This window comes from Stomoxys calcitrans, chromosome 3, assembly GCF_963082655.1.
Source record: "Stomoxys calcitrans chromosome 3, idStoCalc2.1, whole genome shotgun sequence".
In the NCBI taxonomy this organism is placed as follows: Eukaryota; Metazoa; Arthropoda; class Insecta; order Diptera; family Muscidae; genus Stomoxys; species Stomoxys calcitrans.
Window position 1 is genome coordinate 118,478,565 of NC_081554.1, and position 22,294 is coordinate 118,500,858.

Sequence of the window (22,294 nt, forward strand, 5' to 3'; positions counted from 1 at the left end):
TCGGTAAATAACCTGATATAGCTGTCATATAAACCGATCTCGGGTCTTGACTTCTTGAGCCTCTAGAGGGCACAATTCTTATCCGATTTGGCTGAAATTCAGCACGATGTGTTTTATTACGACTTCCAACAACTGTGCTAAGTATGGTTGAAATCGGTAAATAACCTGATGTAGCTGCCATATAAACCGATCTCGGGTCTTGACTTCTTGAGCCTCTAGAGGGCACAATTCTTATCCGATTTGGCTGAAATTCAGCACGATGTGTTTTATTACGACTTCCAACAACTGTGCTAAGTATGGTTGAAATCGTTCCATAACCTGATATAGCTGCCATACAAACCGATCTGTGATCTTGACTTCTTGAGCCTCCAGAGGGCGTAATTATTGTGTGATTTGGCTGAAATTTAGTAGAACGGCTTCTCCCATGACTTCAACATGCATGTCAAATATGGTCCAAATCGGTCCATAGACTGATATAACTCCCATATGAACCAATCTCTCTATATTACTTCTTGAGACCCTAAAGGGCACAATTCTTACTTGAATTGGCTGAAATTTTACACAATGACTTCTACTATTTTCTCCAACATTCAGTTCAGACCAGACCATAACTTGATATAGCTCTAATATTATAGCAATTCTTTTCTTTTATCCTTTGTTTTCCTAAAATGAGATATCGGGAAAAGAACTCGACAAATGCGATCTATGGTGGAGGGTATATATAAAATTCGGCCCGGCCGAACTTAGCGCGCTTTTACTTGTTATATATAAGACTAGCTGAACCCGGCCCGCTTCGCTGCGATTTCTTTTACACCATATGAATTAAAGCTTTTTTTTTCAATTACTCTTCTTTGCATTCTCTAAGTTACGTATGTATATATTCTGGGGTCATGTTTTTATAGAACTTTTAAACTATTGTGCTTGCTTGTCCCAGGGTAGGAGGGTTAAAAAAACAATACCGAAAACAGTCAAAGGTTAGTTCCTTTATTTTATTTATTGGAAGACAACTTGTCAAAACAGTAGTGAAAAGCATATGATCAACTTTGAACACACTCTCCTGTACCTCTCGCGGTCTTTTTCTTTGTTCGGGTTTGCTTGACAATTCAAATAATTTCTATCTCCCAATAGATGGCGCTGAATTTGCTGTTGGTGATGCTCGCTGTTGATTCCCATCACATTGTCTTCATTTTGTCTATTTTTGAATTGAATCGAATTTCCAGTTTTATCGGCCTATCTAATGTCACCGTTACTCATGGGCAAACACCTCCGGCTTACCCATGCCAAAAATATCAGAAAAAATTTTCTGCACTGGATATTCCTTCAATAATAGTTGCGACAATAATCATTATCCATTTAGACTTCAGTACAAAAATTGATGGCCTAGACCACTTAATTTGTTTTTTCTTTTTATACCCTCCATCATAATCTAATTTCGTCATTCCTTCCATAAAGCATCGAAATATTCATCTGAGACCCAACAAAGGATATATGTGTATTTTTGATCGTATTGGCATTCTTAGTCGCACGCTATGATACATTCTTAGTCGCACGCTAAGATATTTTGTTATGACTTCCAACATCTGTGCTAAGTATGGTTCAAACTGGTTTAAAACTTGCTGTACCTCCCATATAAACCGATCTCCTAATTTCACTCTCTGAGCCTCTAGAGGGCGCAATTAATATGCGATTTGACTAAACATTATTTTAACGACTTCTCCTATGACCTTCCACATACGTGCCAAATATGTTCTGATTGGGTCCATAACCTGATATAGCTCCCATATGAACCGATCTCCCGATTTTTACGCTTAAGCTAATATAGGGCTCAATTCTTATCCAATTTTTGCTGACATTTTGCGCAATGACAATTACTATGGTCTCCAACAGCCAAACCAAGCATGTTCCGAATTGGTTGATAACCTGAAATAGCTCCAATAGCTTTGCAATTTTTATCCATTATCCTTTGTTTGCCTATAAAGAGATATCGGGCAAAAAATGACAAATGAGATCCATGGTAGAGGGTATGTAAGATTCGGGCCGGCCGAACTTTTCCCGCTTTTACTTGTTGTCACTGCAAACAGCTATTTTTCCCTTATAAAATCAGCTGTTTTCAATGACTTGGGGAACGAATCGAGTGACAGAACGAAAAAATGTGTACTTATCGGCATGCCACTTGGGCTCGACTATAAAAAGGAGGCTTCTTATCTTTGAGCTAAATTTTCAATCAAACCCGCTTCACTGAGCTTTCGCTTTCAAGACGTAGAAAATGTCACATCTGTAATGTATTCTACTCTCCAATAGCTCTGATTCTGCGTACGTTCATAGAGACTTCCCATCTAACAGTTTAAGACAAACTTTGATATTCGCACAATACTAAATAAATTTCTATCTATGGCAAAGATAGCCACTTAAACTACCTGAAATTTAAAAAATATTACAGCAAACAACCGCAACGAAATTCCTATACTTTATTATACCCTCCACCATAGGATGGGGGTATACTAATTACGTCATTCTGTTTGTAACTACTCGAAATATTCGTCTCAGACCCCATAAAGTATATATATTTTTGATCGTCGTGACATTTTATGTCGATCTAGCCATGTCCGTCCGTCTGTCCGTCGAAAGCACTCTAGAGGGCGCAATTCTTATCCGATTGGAATGAAATTTTGCACTACGTGTTTCGTTATGACTTTCGACGACTGTGCCAAATATGGTTCATATCGGTTCATAACCTGATATAGTTGCCATATAAACCGATCTTGGGTCTTGACTTTTGAGCCTCTAGAGGGCGCATTTTCTATCCGATTGGAATGAAAGTTTGCACGACGTGTTTCGCTATTGACTGACTAACAACTGTGCCTGTATGGTTCAAATCGGACCATAACCTGATATAGCTGTCATATAAACCGATCTGGGGACTTGAGCTTCGATTTAGCTGAAATTTTGCATGACGTATTTTATTACGACTTTCAACAACTGTGCCGAATAAGGTCCAAATCGGTTCATAACCTGATATAGCTGTAATATATCGATCTGGGATCTAGACTTTTTGAGCCTCTAGAGGTCGCAATTATTATTCGATTTCCATGAAATTTTGTATGACGTATCCTCTCATGACCATCACCATACGTGTTTATTATGGTCTGAATCGGTCTATAGCTTGATACAGCTCCCATATAAATCGATCTCTCTATTTTACTTCTTGAGCCCCCAAATTCTTATTCGAATTGGCTGACATTTTACACAGGTCTATAACATATAATTGAATTGTGGTTCGTACCGGACCATATCGTGATATCGCTCTAATAGCAGAGTAAATCTTTTCTTTTATCCTTTTTTTGCCTAAGAAGAGTTGCCGGGAAAAGAACTCGACAAATGCGATCCATGGTGGAGGGTATATAAAATTCGGCTTGGCCGAACTTAGCACGCTTTTACTTGTTTTTCTTTATTTTACGGCCAAAACAAAGATAGACGCTGCAGGATTAATTTTTATCACTCTGCCCTCTTTCTGTTCTAGATGGCGCTTATTTAAATGTTGGTGCTGCCATCGATAAGGGAAAGGTTTAGACTTTAATACTCAAAATCTTAACAAAATAACTTAAAATTTTCCGTTCCCTGTCGCCCCGGATGGTTGCGCCGTCACATATAAACGACTGAGGATTTTACATTTCTCCCATCTATTAGACTTTTTGAACATATCTTATGAGTCTATAGATTTCCTTTGTCTATGCTGCTACTCGCTTGGAGCGGCTTAGCTCCTATAATATTGATCATGATGTGGTAGATGTCTATAACATACTATATGGCTACCTGTTGAATAGTCATAATTTAGTCTTTTTTAAATCAAATCAAATTGCCATTTTAAACGATTCTCAGTGGTAGAAAACTCCTTTGCCGGTCTTAATATTGGGTGCGGTGGCGACAGTTCTTAGTAATTAAACCATTTAAAACTTTTGAACATGAAAGTGTTGCCCAGCAGCACGTTGCTTGGACTTGTCTACAAAAAGAAGGCTCCTTGTCGATGAGCTAAAAATGGCGGCCATCTAGACTTAAGGTTTACAGCCGGTTGGTGGGGGCGCCTTACTTCATCTGCCATTTGAGCACAAATTTGAATGACGCACTCCACTTAAAAATATCTATCACTTGATCCCCCATTGTTTTAATGGGGAAGTAAAGCACCACCTAGATTCTTGGACACAAAGTTTAATGTCATATTCGTAATCTGCTACCAAATGCCTTTAGTTTGAGGCTCGTCTAGCTAGGATCGAATTATATTCCCATTTAAGGGTGGGCGACTCCCAATTACTTGGACCTTATTGTTTAAGTCATATTCGTAGTCTAGTTCCGAATACCTTTCATTTGAGTCCCATATTGATATTTTCGTCCAATATGTTTGTTTGGAGGAGTTTTTGGGGTTGGACGACCCCTCGCATACTTCATCCCAATTTTTAATACCATATTCGTATTCTACTCCCCAATACCTTTCATTTGATATTGTCCCTATCGGCCCACTTTCGAAATTAGGTGGTGTTTTTGGGGTAATGGGGGAGGGTCCGCCCCTTCCAATATCAACAACTAAAAAGCCTTTTCCTCCTGCCTGACCATTTTCTTAATCTACTCCCAAATATCTTTCATTCCATTCACATATTGTCATTATTGTCCAAACAATGTATTTTAGGGGTCTTGGGGTGGGGGCGGCCCCCAATTACTTGGATCAAATTTTTAAGTATGAAATTCATAGTCTACTCCTGAATACCTTTCATTTGAATCCCATATTGTCCCAATCGGTTCACTTTTATTTTGGGGTCGTCCTTTTAGGGTAAATGGGAGGGTCCGTCCCCCTACCAATATCAATAAAATATATAGATTATTGCTTCTTCCGGACCACTTCCCACAATCTGTGAAAATTTAAAAGAAATCGGTTCAGCTGTTTTTGAGTCTGTATGGAACAAACAAATTTACAAACAAACAAGCAAACAAACATACAAACAAACACAAATTCATTTCTATATATATAGATTAATATAGATTATATTGATTTGGGCGCTGAGGATGGAATATAACACATGTGGATCTAGACTTTATGGTATTGCATACAAAATGCTAAATTATATTGTTTGCAGACGGTCGCCGACAACGAAGAGAAGCTCAAAATGGAATCGAAATTTTTTTTTGAACCCTGGAACCATTAGTAAAAAACATATAAATATTTTAACGAATATATTTCATGTTTTATTCGCAATTTAATCCAATGCAATAACATTTTTTTTATTTATGTGAAAAATATCAATTATTTATTTTTATTGAAACAGTAAAAATGCCATTTAAAAAAATGGTAAATTTCAAATGAATGGTACAGGCACATCCTCCTTCAGATACAAAGAAGGAAATCCGGTAACTGCTGGTATCCGAGATGGTTATCATGAGTATACCTTAGAACCAATTCCTACCCATCGCATACAAGATACTATCGAGCCAACTGTGTGGTAGATTAAAGTCCAAAGTCAGCTTGAGCCCTAGCAGTGTGGCCTTAGACCTGGTAAATCCACCGCAGACCAGATATGTACACTGTACCAAAACCTGGAAAAGACCCTAGGAGGACAAATCAACCCCTACAATCTTTTCGCTGACTACAAAACCGCCTTCGACAGCCCTATACGTTCAAAGGTAATTCAAGCCATATCTGAGTTTGGTATGCAAAACTAATACGACTTTGCAGGATGAAGCTTGCTGATACACGCTCCTCAGTTGAAAAAAAGAAAGAACCTCTCTGTACCGTTCAATAACAATTAAGGTTTCAGACAGTGAGACAGACTATCGTGCGATCTTTTGTGCTTCTTTTCCAATCTCTGACACCCAATTTTGATATGTTGCTCTCCACTTGGTCACTCCATCGAACTTTTGGTTTTCTTTTATGGTCGTCTTCAAATTCGCCACTACCGCAGACAGCTCCATATATTTTACCAAGGATTTTCTCTCAAACACTCCAAGTACGCCTACGTCTTTCCATTTCCTTCTTCTTCTTCTTCTTCTTCTTGTGGATGAGACGATTTTCTTCTGTTCTTTTCTCCCGATACCTCTCCTTCATCTGGCGTTGCTACTGACTGTAAATTTGCCCTGTACGCCGCATTTATGGCGGCTCTTTCCATCGAGTGGGCAATGAATGGTTTGCCATTGCGCTGCTATACTATCGACAGGGACAGCATACTCCACTTCGGGTTAGCCGAGTGGAGTATGCTTTTGCCACCTGCTGTGTTTGCAGCTTTCCAAAGTCCAGCTTACGTGCAATGTCAGATCGTACGTTTCTTTAAACACTAAGACGGGTGCGAACTGCAAATAGGAAATGATCCGAATCGAAGTTCACCCTTCGATTGTAATTCCTTCCATCTATCACAACATGAGCTGTTTTTATCGGTAGGTAGTGTGAATCTTCGATGTTGGATTCTGGTGCTGCTAATACCATGTTCTTTGCCGCGGCAAAGTCTATTAGCACAGCCCATTATCGGAAGTTTTTCGTGTGTATTTTCTTTTCCTATTTTCGCATTAAAATCTCCCAGAATGGTACTCGTATTAATATCATGGGCGGGACAGCGGTCATATTCTCATAAAAAAAATCTTTGGTCTGCTCGTCCTTGTCCTCCTCTGTTCTTCACAAATTTCGTCGTCATTAGAGGGGATAACCACCGCTGATGTTTGCGACAGAATTCGAACCCAGGCATTCAATGTCATAGGCGGACATGCTACGACCGCCTCCTTCAATCCAGGATAAGTGCTAAAAGAGGTAAAATAATTTGGTAACCTACTAGCTTATAGGCTAATCCAAATTTTGAACCACTGAGGTCATAAAAAGGAATCTCTTTAAATTGGTGCTTTTTAGAAAAATGAACCGAAATTTACCATTTAGATTTTGAATAGGATAATAGAGATAAAACCATAAAGTGTTTATTTTTTAACCGATTCTCTCGAAGTTTTACAAGAAGGATCATATGACTCTCGATATTACTGGTAATTTTCATAGAAATCGGCCCTGGTTTAGATATAGCTGTCATATATGTATATAGATTTTCACCCCAAGAGCCACTGCAAGCTCATTGTTTGACCAATCTTGCCAAATTTTGAATGTCACCGGATTTTGACTAAGAGAGGTTTACATGTATGCCCGAGGTGGTGGGTATCCAAAGTTCGGCCCGGCCTGCCTTTTTACTTGTTTTACTTGCTTCTACAACGTGAAGAACTTCAAATTAGCAAGTCCGCAAAATGAATGTTAATAAGGTTCAGTAAAAATTTGCTACAAACATGTTTCTTCATTGCAAGTTTGGTCTCAGACTACAATTAAGGATGTAATTTTCCCTTCCGGGAGTATTTTTGAACCTAAATTTAATTTTTTTAAATTAAAAAATTTAAGAAATTACCCCACTTTAACTAATCGCAATTTCTTTAAAAATAGGATATATTCCTGTAATTTAGAAAATTTTCATAACAGAAGAGAACATTTTCAAAAAGCATATTAAATTTTTTTATCAATTTTAGGTTACCACATAATACGATACCCTTTTTGTTCAGTGTATATGAGAGCTACATCTAAGTCTGGGCCGATTTTGTTCAAAATCAATATCGTTCGTCCTTGTGTCCAAAAAAGTAACTTGTGTAAATTTTTATGACCATCGGACAATAAATGCGACATGTGCCTTCATAACAAGAATGTATTGACAGACGGACATAGCTAAATCGAATCAGGAAGTGATTCTAAGCCGATCGATATAAGGTTCTAGCTCCTGTCCATCTTAGCGTTGCAAACAAATGAACAAAGTTATAATAACCTGTTCCACAGAGGTGGTGTATGGTATAAATATGGTATGGCAGCCATGTAAAAACTTCTGCTCAAAGGGGTGTAGCATTGCGACACGCCGCTCGGACTCGGCTATAAAAAGGAGAGCTTAAACATGAAACGAACAGCACTTATTGATATGAGAGCAGTATCCCCTCTGTAAATCTGTACAATGATCATGGGCCAATTACAAATTTACATGCGATGGCTTGGTAGAAATTTTACTAGAATACACCGCATTTTTTTAATATCTCCGAATTCTACCTTTAATTGGATTGCTTAAAATATTTGTATAAGTATTTTAACTGAACTAAATAATGATCTGAGACCTTAAAAAATGTGTATAGTTTTGATTATCCTAAGATTCTTAGTTAATTCAATCTTATGCGCCTATTTGTCTATCAGTCTGTACACATCTGTTATGACACTTAAAATCTTTGCCGAGTTTGATATGAATCGGTTACTAACCCGATATAACCATTTTTGTTTTAATTTCTGCCAAAAAAAAACTGAATAAAGGCGATTTATTCGGGCCGGCCGAACCAAACGCAATTTTAGTGGTATTTTTGATTTTTTAATAATCTGTAATATAAATTTAAAATTCTCCTTCTTTTTAAGAACAAGCATTCCCCATTTTGCTGTAACGCAAAAATTTTTTTCTTAAAACTTATGTTTAGTGAACAAAATTCCTTGGTAAGTCAACGGTTAAACCAATATTTAGCAAATTGCCCAAAAATATGCTACTTTTATAATTAAATTCTACTTCACCACATTGTCCACATCATTCGGGAAGATTCCCCTTCCATAAAAATAAATTTCCCCTTTATAAACAACCGCTCAATGGTATAACAAATAACAGAAATACAACCACCAGCTATACAATATTTGCCCTTAGAATGTTATTCTTTGCATTTACGCAAGATGGCGCACAAGATTGAAACAATACGATTTCTACGTAGTACAACTCAACATGTAACCGTTTGTGGAACGTATGTTAAAATCTTTTGAAACAGGCACGAATGTTATTTAAAATTATCAAGGTTTTGGCATAGCCTTATGCAAAGGGTGGCGTTTGTTCTCACACACATTCAGTTGAAACTTGATTATCCGGGTTCCCGGGGATCGAGCTGAACACGGAAAGTTGAAAACACGGAGAATAGAGTTTTTTTTATACCCTCCACCATAAAATGGGGGGTATACTAATTTCGTCATTCTGTTTGTAACTACTCGAAATATTCGTCTGAGACCCCATAAAGTATATATATTCTTGATCGTCGTGAAATTTTATGTCGATCTAGCCATGTCCGTCCGTCCGTCCGTCTGTCTGTCGAAAGCACGCTAACTTCCGAAGAAGTAAAGCTAGCCGCTTGAAATTTTGCACAAATACTTCTTATTAGTGTAGATCGGCTGGTATTGTAAATGGGCTATATCGGTCCATGTTTTGATATAGCTGCCATATAAACCGATCTTGGGTCTTGACTTCTTGAGCCTCAAGAGTGTGCCATTCTTATCCGATTGGAATGAAATTTTGCATAACGTGTTTTGTTATGATATCCAACAACTGTGCCAAGTATAGTTCAAATCGGTAAATAACCTGATATAGCTGCCATATAAACCGATCTTGGGTCTTGACTTCTTGAGCCTCTAGCGTGCGCAGTTCTTATCTGATCAGAATGAAATTTTGCACGACGTGTTTTGTTATGATATCTAACAACTGTGCCAAGAATGGTTAAAATCGGTCCATAACATGATATAGCTGCCATATAAACCGATCTTGGGTCTTGACTTCTTGAGCCTCTAGAGTGCGCAATTCTTATCCGAATGGAATGGAATTTCGCACGACGTGTTTTGTTATGATACCCAACAACTGTGCCAAGTATGGTTTAAATCGGTCCATAACCTGATATAGTTGCCATATAAACCGATCTTGGGTCTTGACTTCTTGAGCCTCTAGAGGGCACAATTCTTATCCGATTTGAATGAATTTTTGCATAACGTATTTTATTTTTACTTTCAACAACTGTGTCAAATAAGGTTCAAATCGGTTCATAACCTGATATAGTTGCCATATAAACCGATCTGGGATCTTGACTTCTTGACCCCTAGAGGTCGCAATTATTATCCGATATGCCTGAAATTTTGTACGACAAATCCTCTCATGACCATCAACAAACGTGTTTATTATGGTCTGAATCGGTCTATAGCCCGATACAGATCCCATATAAATCGTTCTCTCTATTTTATTTCGTGAGCCCCAATGGGCGCAATTCTTATACGAATTGGCTGAAATTTTACACAGTTCTGCATAACATGTTCCTAAATGGCATTAATAAACAACGTTTTATTTTATTGGATAAAGCATGTAATATATTGCTTTAAAATATATATTTTTATTTTACATTTTTTAAAAGAAAGAATAAAAATTGCCTTTCCTTTGTGAGCCTCCTCTCCTAATTGTCGTGGATACCTTCTGTAAGAAGTATAATGAATAAAATAATTTATATACATATCAAAGTGAATCGAAATAAATACCAATCTTTGCATTTTGCACACAATGCTATGAAATCTAGATCCACGGAATCCAAGCCAATGTAGTCTCTATAGTGATAACGAGATATTAAAATAAAATAATATTTATAAATACCTCGTCTACCTTCTTATATGTTTTCAAATTTGTTTCGTTTGGAATGTACTTATTTCATTTATTCAAATCCTAATTTTTATACCCTCCACCATCGGATGGGGGGTATACTAATTTCGTCATAAAGTATATATATTCTTTATCGTTGCGACATTTTATGTCTATCTAGCCATCTCCGTCCGTTTGTCCGTACTTTCGTCCGTCCGTCTGTCTGTCGAAAGCATGCTAACTTCCGAAGGAGTAAAGCTAGCCGCTTGAAACGACGTGTTTTGTTATAATATACAACAACTGTGCCAAGTATGATTCAAATCGGTCCATAACCTGATACAGCTGCCATATAAACCGATCTTGGGTCTTGACTTCTTGAGCCTCTAGAGGGCGCAATTCTTATCCGATTAGCCTGAAATTTTGTATGACGGATTCTCTCATGACCATCAACATACGTGTTTATTATGGTCTGAATCGGTCTATAGCGCGATACAGCTCCCATATAAATCGATCTCTCTATTTTACTTCATGAGCCACCAAAGGGCCCAATTCTTATTCGAATTGGCTGACATTTTACACAGGTCTCCAACATATAATTTAATTGTGGTCCAAACCGGACCATATATTGATATCGCTCTAATAGCAGAGCAAATGTTTTCTTATATCCCTTTTTGCCTAAGAAGAGATGCCGGGAAAAAAAACTCGACAAATGCGATCCATGGTGGAGGGTATACAAGATTTGGCCCGTCCGAACTTGACAGGCTTTTACTTGTTTCTGCTTACACTATTTCAGCATAAAACTTTTTTACTAAATATTGTTTTTTACTTAACAATTATTACTTAATAAGTTATTTATAAAGAGATAAATAGAAACCACACTTTCTATTTTTCTTGATTTTTGTCTACCAACGCCACTATGTGTCTGTATATGAAACTAGACATATAGGAACAACAGATCGCAGATAAAGATACTCAAAATTTGTATTATTAAATAACAATTTAATTCGTACAATTAAAAATATGTTCAACGTGTAGCTTCTTTACCAATTACTTGGCATGTACAAAAAAATCGGATTTCAATGTCAAAAACAATGAAAGCAATTAACACCTCGTTTAAAAAGTTTTTTATTAGTCAATACTATGTTTATTCGGTCAAATATAGGTCTATATTTTTTCTGTGTACTTTACCCAATAAAACGAGGAAAAACAAATCAAGTAAAAAGGCGTTAAGTTCGGCCGGGCCGAACTTTGGATACCCACCACCTCGGGTATATATGTAAACCACCTTTCGTCAAAATCCGGTGAAAAATGCATAATATATGTCTTCATAGCTGCTATATCGAAATATGGTTCGATTTAGACCAAATTCGGCACGGACATTGATAGAGATGTGTTTCTACCGGGTAAATACCCAACGCTTGGGTATTTATTTGGGTATTTATAATTTTGCCGATATCTTGGACATAAAAATAATTTCCAAAAAATGTTTGATGATTTCGTATTCTTTGTATATAAACCGGATCTTCTGATCTCATAAAATCGAATCTTAATTATATAGAAGCTTTATAGACCAATCTCCAGTCTTTAAGTCTTGAGGCAATAGATTTGTCATTTTTCCATGGGTATTTACCCATCGCCCATCTCTGGCCATTGATCAATTTTATAGACCAAATTTTGGTCTTTTTGGTATACCAATTATTGACCGATCTCAACCATATACTACACGGATGTCGAAAAGCCTAACATAAGTCACTGTGTCAAATTTCAGCGAAATCGAATAATAAATTATTAGGGGGCCATGACTTTAAATCGAGAGATCGGTCTATATGGCAGCTATATCCAAATCTGGACCGATCTGGGCCAAATTGAAGAGGGATATCAAAGGTGCTAACACAACTTACTGTCCCAAATTTCGGTAAAGTCGCACAATAAATCCGAATTTTAAAGGCCCAAGTTCTTAACTCGAGAGATCAGTCTTTATGGCAGCTCTATTCAAATCTGGACCGATCTGGACCAAATTGAAGAACGGTCTGAAAGGCCTTAACACGACTCGCTGTCCCAAATTTCGGCGACATCGGACAAAAAATGCGCCTTTTATGGGTCCAAAACTTTAAATTGAGAGATCGGCCTATATGGCAGCTATATCCAAATATGAACTGAGCTTGCAGAAGGATGTCGAAGTGTCTAACACAACTCACTGTTCCAAATTTCGGCGTAATCGGACAATAAATGCGCCTTTTATGGGCCTAAGACCTTAAATCGAGAGATCGGTCTATATGGCAGCTATATCCAAATCTGGACCGATCTGAGCCAAATTGAAGGGGATGACGAAGGGCGTGAGGCTTTTATGGGCCTAAGACCTTAAATCGGTGGATCGGTCTATATAGGGGTTATATCAAGATATAGCCCATCTTCGAACTTAACCTGCTTATTGACGAAATAAGAATCTGTTCAAAGTTTCGGCTCAATATCTCAATTTTTAAAGACTGCATCGTAATTTCAGCAGACAGACGGTCAGACGGACGGACATGGCTAGATAGTCTAAGATTTTTATAACCATCAAGAATATATATATACTTTATAGGGTTGCAAATGGATATTTCGATGTGTTGCAAACGGAATGACAAAATGAATATACCCCCATCCTTCCGTGATGGGTATAAAAATGTCATAAGCTCGCTCGAGCCAAAAATTAGATAGTCACAACTACACATATATTTCTCATTTGGAGATCGGTATATATAATAGCTATATTCAACTTAGATGGAGGATGTAGAGAGGACAATACTACCCCACTTATCCAAATTTTAGGGAATTCGGTTAAAAAATAAGCCATTTATGGGGCCAAGAAGTTCAATCGAGAGATATATCTATATAGAAGGTATATCCAATATGGATCAAATTTAATGCGAATATAGAGCGAATCAGAACCCACTCTCTCCACAACACACTGACTGAAATTTTAGCGAAAGTAAGCATTTTACAAACTAAACCTTAAATTGGGAGATCGTTCTATGTGGCAGCTTTTCAAAATATGTTACAAAATTGACCTTTTCCGAAAAAAGGTCTAATATAACACATATTTGGAAATTTGGAAACATTTTTAAAAAATACTTCATTCATGAGCTGAGGGCGGTAAACCGGGTGATCGATTATATAGGGGCTGAATATTAATAATCGAACTGAACCTGACTGTGGATAGAAAAAAATCCATACCAAACTTCAGCTCTTAAATTGAAGAGGCCGCAGCGTGATTAAAGCAGTTAAGGGACATTTTTCGAATTTTCTCTCCAGGATTCAAATCCAGAGATTGAGATTCATAGGCGGATTATTAACTTCTGTGCCACAGGCGTGTAGTAGAGATTATTTTTTCGTCCATAGGCACGTTAATTTCGAAGGCATTGGACAATATATTGATATATCTTCCTCATAAACCGATCTGCCAATTCGAATTCCCAAGGACGCAGAAGAACCTTTTTCCAGACAGCACTCAAATGCCGACTACTAGAAAATCCAATTTTTATGATCCCTAAGGTCGTTATCGAAAAAAAATATACAAAAACATATTTTTTAAGTAATATTTTTTTTAAATAATATTTTTGATTAAAATATTCTTTTGATTTTTCCTTAATCATTAACAGTTGTTGTGATTAAACATTTTTATTTTTTCTATCATCTCTCTCAACTTATAAAGTGGGTACTTCCACTAATTTTGTTCTTAAGAACACACACTCTCGCACTAGTTGATGGACACCCTCTCACTAAAAGCGAAATCCTGACTTAATTTGTAATCTCTGCTCAAATATTTTTTTTCATAAGGAGAACCGAGAATATTATTGATGTTTATTGACCAATTTTATACCCACCACCAATGGATGGCGGTATATTCATTTTGTCATTCCGTTTGCAACACATCGAAATATCAATTTCCGATCCTCTAGAGTATATATATTTTTGATTGTCGTAAAAATCTAAGGGGTTCTAGCAATGTTTTTCCGTCTGTCTGTTGAAATGACGCTGCAGTCTGTTAAAATAGAGATATTGAGCCAAAATTTTGCACAGATTTTTTTTTGTCCATTGGCAGGGTAAGTTCAAGTTTGAAAATGGGCTATATCGGACAATATCTTGATAAAGCCCCCGTACAGACCGAACTGCTGTTTAAAGGTCTTAGACCCAATAAAGCCAAATTTATTATCCGATTTCGCTGAAATTTGGTACAGTGAGTTGAGTTAGGCCTCTCGACATCCTTGGTGAATACAGCTCAGATCGGTTCAAATTTAGATATATACGCCATCAGGGACGTAGCCAAGTTTCATGGAAATCGTATGAAAAATGCTCCTTTTCTAGGCTCAATGCTCTATATTGGGAGATCGGTATGGACGATATTCAACTAAACGGTGAAGGGGGGCACCAAAGCTCACTGTTCACTGTTATGGCAGCTATATGAGAATATAGTCCGGTTTGCACGATATTCAACAAAAAGTGTAGAGGTCGACCAAAACTCAATGTGCTAAATTTCAGCAAAATCGGATGAAAATGCTCCTCTTATGGGCTCTAAACTCTATATCGTTAGATCGGTCTATATGGAAAATATATCCAAATATGGTCCGATCTGGACGATATTCAAAGCGAATGTGAAGAGGGTACCAAAACCCAATCGGATGAAAAATTCTACTTTTAGGGGCTCAATACCCTATGTCTTGAGATAGGTCTATATGGCAGCTATATCCAAATATGACCCAATCTGGGCCACATTTCACAAGAATAGGAAGGAGCCTTCCAGAATTCACTGTGCCAAATTTCATCGAAATCGGATGCAAATTGCTTCTCCATATCGAAAGATCGGTCTATATGCCAGCTATATCCAAATATGGTCCGATCTGAACCTCATTCAACAAATATGTGAAATGCAAAATAAAAATGCCCTTTTATAGGCTCAATACACTTTATTGGGAATTCCGTCTATATGACAGCTACATCCAAATATGGTCCGATCTGGACCACATGTGACAGCAATAGTTAAGGGTCTACCAGAATTAACTGTGCCAATTTTCAAATGGGTAATAAATGGATCTTTTGTGGCCTTAATACCCTATATCGGGAGATCGGGCGGTCGGTTTATAACGAAGCTACATCCAAATATGGTCCGATCTGGACCTCACTTCAAAGATATGGGTAGGAATCTACCAGAACACACTGTACCAAATTTGATCGAAATCGCAAGAAAAAAGGTCTAATTTATTGCCTCAAGTCTTTAAGTCTGGAGATCGATCTGTATAGCGGGTATATATATATAACTAAATTCCGACTGTTTTGAAATCGGAAGGTCAGTTTTATATACAAAGAATACGAAATAATCAAAAATTGTTTCGAAAACGTTTTTATATCCAAGATATCTTCAAAATAATAAATACCCAGGTATACCCAAATACCTGGGTATTTATGGCTAAATACCCAGGTATTTGGCCAAAAGGTATTTACCCACCGCCTATCTCTAGTTATGAAACGATTTAAACCATACTAAGCACAGTTGTTTGAAGTCATACCAAACCACCACATCCAAAATTTCATATCAATTCTAATCCAAATCGGGCTTTAATTCAAGCGGGCTTGTCTGTATAGATACGAGATTTAACATAGCTCCACAAAAAAAATCTAAAAGCGTTATATCGCACGATCTAGGCGGCCAATTGACCGGCCCCAAACGTGAAATAAAATGTTCACCAAACTCACCTCTAAAGAAGTTCATTGTTACGCGTGCTGTATGTCATGTGGCACCGTCTAGTTGAAAACACATGTTATGCAAGTCAAGCTTCTGCATTTTGGGCAAAAAAAAAGTTTGATCTCATCTCACGATAGCGCTCCATTCACAGATACGTTACGATTCGCATCTTCTTTGAAGAAGTACGGTCACCAGCCCATAAACCGCACCAAACTGTGACTTTTTCTGGATGCGTTGGTAGCTCTTGCAATGCTTCTGGCTGATCTTCACTCCAAAATCGACAATTCCAGAGTTGCCAAAAAGATAATAGCTCAAAAATCACCCTTTATGTACTTTATGGGGTCTCAGAGGAATATTTCGAGGTGTTGCAAATGGAATGATGAAATTAGTGTACCCCATCCTATGGTGAAGGCGATAAAAATGTAGCTTTTCGTAGTTTCCAAGATATTCCATGTTTATAAAATTTAATTTTTTTGAAATGTCTTAACGTGTTTTTGAAGCAACAAATTACAAAGTTTCAATTTGGCATAAAAATCCGGGGTATATTTATGACTTTGAAGACCACCGTGGCGCAGAAATTAGCATGTTCGCCTATGACGCCGAACGCGGGTTTATACCCCGGCGTGAACATCAGAAAAATTTTCAACTGTGCTTATCCCCTTGCTATTGTTGGCTACATTTGTGAGGTATCCTGCCATGTTAAAACTTCTCTACCAAGTGTTATCACTATGCGGGACTCCGTTCGGACTAGGCATAAAAAGGAGGCCCCTTCTCATTGAGCTTAAAATTTAATCGGACTGCAATCATTGACATGAAAGACTTATCCCCAGTTGCTTGATGGAATGTTCATGAGAAATTTAGTAATAATGTTGAACTACTTCTGCTTTCTAGTGTGTGGTGGTGATAGACCTCTGGGACTTATCTCGAAGAATTAGCTAGTAAAAAATATTCCATAAAGATATCTCTTCGAAATGGTTAGATCCAGTAACGTAGCCAGGATTTTATTGCGGCGCACCTCACATTTTTTCAAAATCGAAAATTGTCAAAATTCTTCTGTTACTGTAAAATTGGTAAATTTTCCTCGAATATTTTTTATACCCTCCACCATAGGATGGGGGCATACTAATTTCGTCATTCTGTTTGTAACTACTCGAATTATTCGTCTGAGACCGCATATAGTAAAGAGTGATTTGTTAAGAGCTTGATAACTTTTTTTTAAAAAAAAACGCATAAAATTTGCAAAATCTCATTGGTTCTTTATTTGAAACGTTAGATTGGTCCATGACATTTACTTTTTGAAGATAATTTCATTTAAATGTTGACCGCGGCTGCGTCTTAGGTGGTCCATTCGGAAAGTCCAATTTTGGGCAACTTTTTCGAGCATTTCGGCCGGAATAGCCCGAATTTCTTCGGAAATGTTGTCTTCCAAAGCTGGAATAGTTGCTGGCTTATTTCTGTAGACTTTAGACTTGACGTAGCCCCACAAAAAATAGTCTAAAGGCGTCAAATCGCATGATCTTGGTGGCCAACTTACCGGTCCATTTCTTGAGATGAATTGTTCTCCGAAGTTTTCCCTCAAAATGGCCATAGAATCGCGAGCTGTGTGGCATGTAGCGCCATTTTGTTGAAACCACATGTCAACCAAGTTCAGTTCTTCCATTTTTGGCAATAAAAAGTTTGTTAGCATCGAACGAAAGCGATCGCCATTCACCGTAACGTTGCGTCCAACAGCATCTTTGAAAAAATACGGTCCAATGATTCCACCAGCGTACAAACCACACCAAACAGTGCATTTTTCGGGATGCATGGGCAGTTCTTGAACGGCTTCTGGTTGCTCTTCACTCGAAATGCGGCAATTTTGCTTATTTACGTAGCCATTCAACCAGAAATGAGCCACATCGCTGAACAAAATTTGTCGATAAAAAAGCGGATTTTCTGCCAACTTTTCTAGGGCCCATTCACTGAAAATTCGACGTTGTGGCAGATCGTTCGGCTTCAGTTCTTGCACGAGCTATATACGGTTTTACACCAAGATCTTTGCGTAAAATCTTCCATGTGGTCGAATAACACAAACCCAATTGCTGCGAACGGCGACGAATCGACATTTCACGGTCTTCAGCAACACTCTCAGAAACAGACGCAATATTCCCTTCTGTACGCACTGTACGCATTCGTGTGGTTGGTTTAATGTCCAATGAAGTAAACTGAGTGCGAAACTTGGTCACAATCGCATTAATTGTTTGCTCACTTGGTCGATTATGTAGACCATAAATCGGACGTAAAGCGCGAAACACATTTTGAACCGAACACTGATTTTGGTAATAAAATTCAATGATTTGCAAGCGTTGCTCGTTAGTAAGTCTATTCATGATGAAATGTCAAAGCATACTGAGCATCTTTCTCTTTGACACCATGTCTGAAATTCCACGTGATCTGTCAAATACTAATGCATGAAAATCCTTACCTCAAAAAAATCACCCTTTACATATATTCTTGATCGCCGTGACATTTTATGTCGATCTAGCCATGTCCGCCGCCTGTCCGTCTGTCTGTCAAGCACGCTAACTTTCGAAGGAGTAAATCTAGCCGCTTGAAAGTTTGCACAAATACTTCGTATTAGTGTATACATATTTTTGATAGAGTCTGGAACCGGCCCACCTAGTGAATACCCTTCAATAAGACGTGTAGTTCGAGTGGGATAATATGTGAATTAAAAGAAAGATCTATGTCAGTCGAATTCGAATCTTATGTTGATATAAGAATTCAAAAATCTGGGTCACGTCCACCAGTCCTGCCGTTCAGGAGGAATTAAAAATAATTCCTTCAGAATAGGATAGGGCAGTAAAAAAAGGTCTTTGGTAGTAGAGTACACTTTTTACCCTCAAATTGGGATAGGCACAGGAGGACCCACAGATCTTTAAAAATGTGTCATTCCAAGTGGTCGCTTTGAAATATGATTTTGAATGTAGATAACTAACAAAACAACAAAATAATAATTAGTGTGGATCAGTACGAGACCCGTTTCCCTGAATATCTTGATAGCCAACTTCAAAATGCTTGACATTAAGAGCCAAACAAAATCGTGCTGCAGCACGATGCTGATATTATTTCAGTGTCCGCCCCCTCAACTCCCTTCAAACCGGCTATGTTTACCTACTATAGCAATAAGGGGCACAAATGTCCAATTTTGAGGCCAAGTGTTTGGGGGTCGTCTCACCCCATAAACTCCCCCTAAACCAATAGCAATTAGGGCTCAAGAAAAAGAAATTTGAGAGTAGAGCACGATGCACGATGATGATAAACACTTTCGGGGCAAGGGGTTTGGCAACTCTCATCCACCACCAAATCCAAAAGAATGAACTAGATCTAACATCCAAACTTTAATGGGCGCACCCTCCCTTTACTTTATTTTCAAAAATGTCAGATCTCGAAGATGAGTGGGTCGATTTAAGCGAAATGTGGTTTGTTTATAATAACTCAAAAACAGAAATTTGGTATCCTTATTTAGGGTGGGATATCAAGGCGAGCCGACAATAATGACAAAATATGGCTCAAATGATAGATATTTGAGACTAGATCACCCATCTAATATATAGGCGTCCACTTCACCCTGAAAAATACCCCAAAACCGGATACATTTACCGACCGCCTCAATATGAGGCTCAAATGAAAGGTATTTGGGAGTAGAGGACGAAAATGATATCCACATTGGGGCGAAATGTCTGAAAGGCCGTACCAGCACCCCAAAACAGGACTTATTTCCTACCCGTGTCAGTATAGGGCTCAGATAAAATATAAGAAAGATGGCGCAACGGAGCGGGCCCTGTCCAGCTAGTCATCCATAAAAATGAAAACGATGAACCACAAATGCCTTCGTAAATTGCGAAATCGAAATCGAATCTCGAGCAAAAATTCAACAAATAAAAATTTAAATTTGTATATTGCATACCTCAAGCAGGGATTTTTGAGCACTATCCAGCAAAAAAAAGCATTTTGAAAATCGGACCACAAATGAAGATTTGGCTGCCCGAGCAATTTTTCGAAATGACGAGATGACCAAGTTTAGGTGCCCGCCAAGAGGCGCCCGGGCTTTGAAATTTTGATTTAAGAAATAGCTTAATTGAAATTCATATGTATGCCAAAAATTTCACAATTTAAAGATATCAACTCCGCTTAATTGAAGGTATTAACCATGCAATTTTTACGTTTGGACAAAGTTACGATTTAACCAATGGCACTAATTTCAAATTATTGGGTTGCCTAAAAAGTAATTGCGGGTTTTTTTAAAAGAAAGTAAATGCATTTTAAATAAAACTTAGAATGAACTTTAATCAAATATACTTTTTTTACACTTTTTTTCTAAAGCAAGCTAAAAGTAGCAGCTGATAATTGACAGAAGAAAGAATGCAATTATAGAGTCACAAGCTGTGAAAAAATTTGTCAACGCCGACTATATGAAAAATCCGCAGTTATTTTTTGGGCAACCCAATAGCTTCACATCGTCTATTCCTCATATTTTTATACCCTTCACCATAGGATGGGGGTATACAAATTTCGTCATCCTGTTTGTAACACTCCAAATATGGACTAAGAACCCAAAAAGTATATATATTCTTGATCGTCATGTCATTTTAAGTCGATATAGCCATGTCCGTCCGTCAAAAGCACGCTAACTTTCGAAGCAGTAAAGCTAGCCGCTTGAAATTTTGCGCAAATACATCTTATTAGTGTAGGTCAGTTGGAATTGTAAAAGGGCCAAGTCGTTTCATGTTCTGATATAGCTGCCATATAAACCGATCTTGGGTCTTGTTTTATTGAGCGTCTAGAGGGCGCAATTATTATCCGATTTGAATAAAATTTTGTACGTGTTTTGGTATCACTTCCAATAACTGTGCTAAGTATGGTTGAAATCGGCTCATAACCTAATATAGCTGCCATATAAACCGATCTGGGCTCAATTGTTATCCGATTTGGCTGTAATTTTGCGTGTGGTGTTTTGGTATCATTTTCCACAACTGTGCTAAGTATGGTTCAAATCGGTTCATAACCTGGCAGAACTGCCATATAAACTGATCTTGGATCTTGATTTCGTGAGCCGCTGGAGGTTGCCGATTTGGCTGAATTTAATAAAATATTTTTTCGAACAAAAAGTGATTTTAGGAGCCTATTAATTATTTTCGGATCATATTGATTAGCCACCTAACATAATGATTAACCACCTACAAGCTAGCAAATTAAAGGCTCCATGTCTCTATGAAGGTCACATTCAATTTGGTTTAGTTCTAACACCCTGGGCACAATCTACGTTGCAAAGATTCCAGTAACAGATTTAGGTAAACATATACCCTTGTACAAATTTGATATGTAAATATTTTGCTACACTCATACACGGGGTCCACCGTGGTGCATAGCTCAGCACACCCGCCTATCGTGCGCCCGGAGTCAAATCCTGCTGGCTAGAAAACACCTTACAAAATTTTTCAGCGATGGTTATCCCCTACCAAATGCTGGCAACATGTGTTTCAGCCATGTACAACTTCCCAACAAAGAGGTGTCACTTTTTACAAGCCGTTCGGACTCGGCATAAAATAGGTGGTCCCCTTATCATTGAGCTTAAATTTGAATCGGGCCGCACTCAATTGATACTGTGACAAGTAAGTTTTCCTCTAATTTGTTCCATAATGGGATGTTTGGGAAATACTAATCCAAATCCGTAAAAAACTTTTTATTAAAAACAGCAAACATGTTTGCTGAAACAGCCGAAAGTCTGCTGAAAATGGGACGGCAGTAATTTGTTGCTAAAAGAGCAAGCATTTTCTGCTTTTTTTTAATTTTGTCAATTTTATCAAAGCTCAAAAATGTCATTAATATCTCAAAAATATATCAAAAGAAAGTTGAAAAATTTTGAATGGATTTATTCACAAGATTAGAATTTTTTATTTTGATATTAGCAGATAGTGTTTGCTGATATCAGCAGGCTAATTTTTTGTACATTACAAACTTTTCAGCCAGACCCACTCGACTCAGACCTAGATCCCTCTGGATGCACCCCCCTTAGTCGCAGAGTTCTTGGATCTGAATATTCAACAGAACCAAGCGGACGAACCAAAGA

General features: G+C 37.7%; 1 protein-coding gene across 1 annotated transcript in view; it reads left to right on the forward strand.

Annotated features, from left to right (window-relative positions):
* LOC131996102 (uncharacterized) overlaps positions 1–21,506 on the forward strand; it is a 38,820-nt gene extending 17,314 nt beyond the window's left edge. The window contains exon 2 of the mRNA XM_059365552.1: positions 21,378–21,506. Coding sequence (XP_059221535.1) covers positions 21,378–21,506 — 129 coding nt within the window. The remainder of the gene's footprint in view (positions 1–21,377) is intronic.
* The last annotated feature ends 788 nt before the right edge of the window (positions 21,507–22,294 follow it).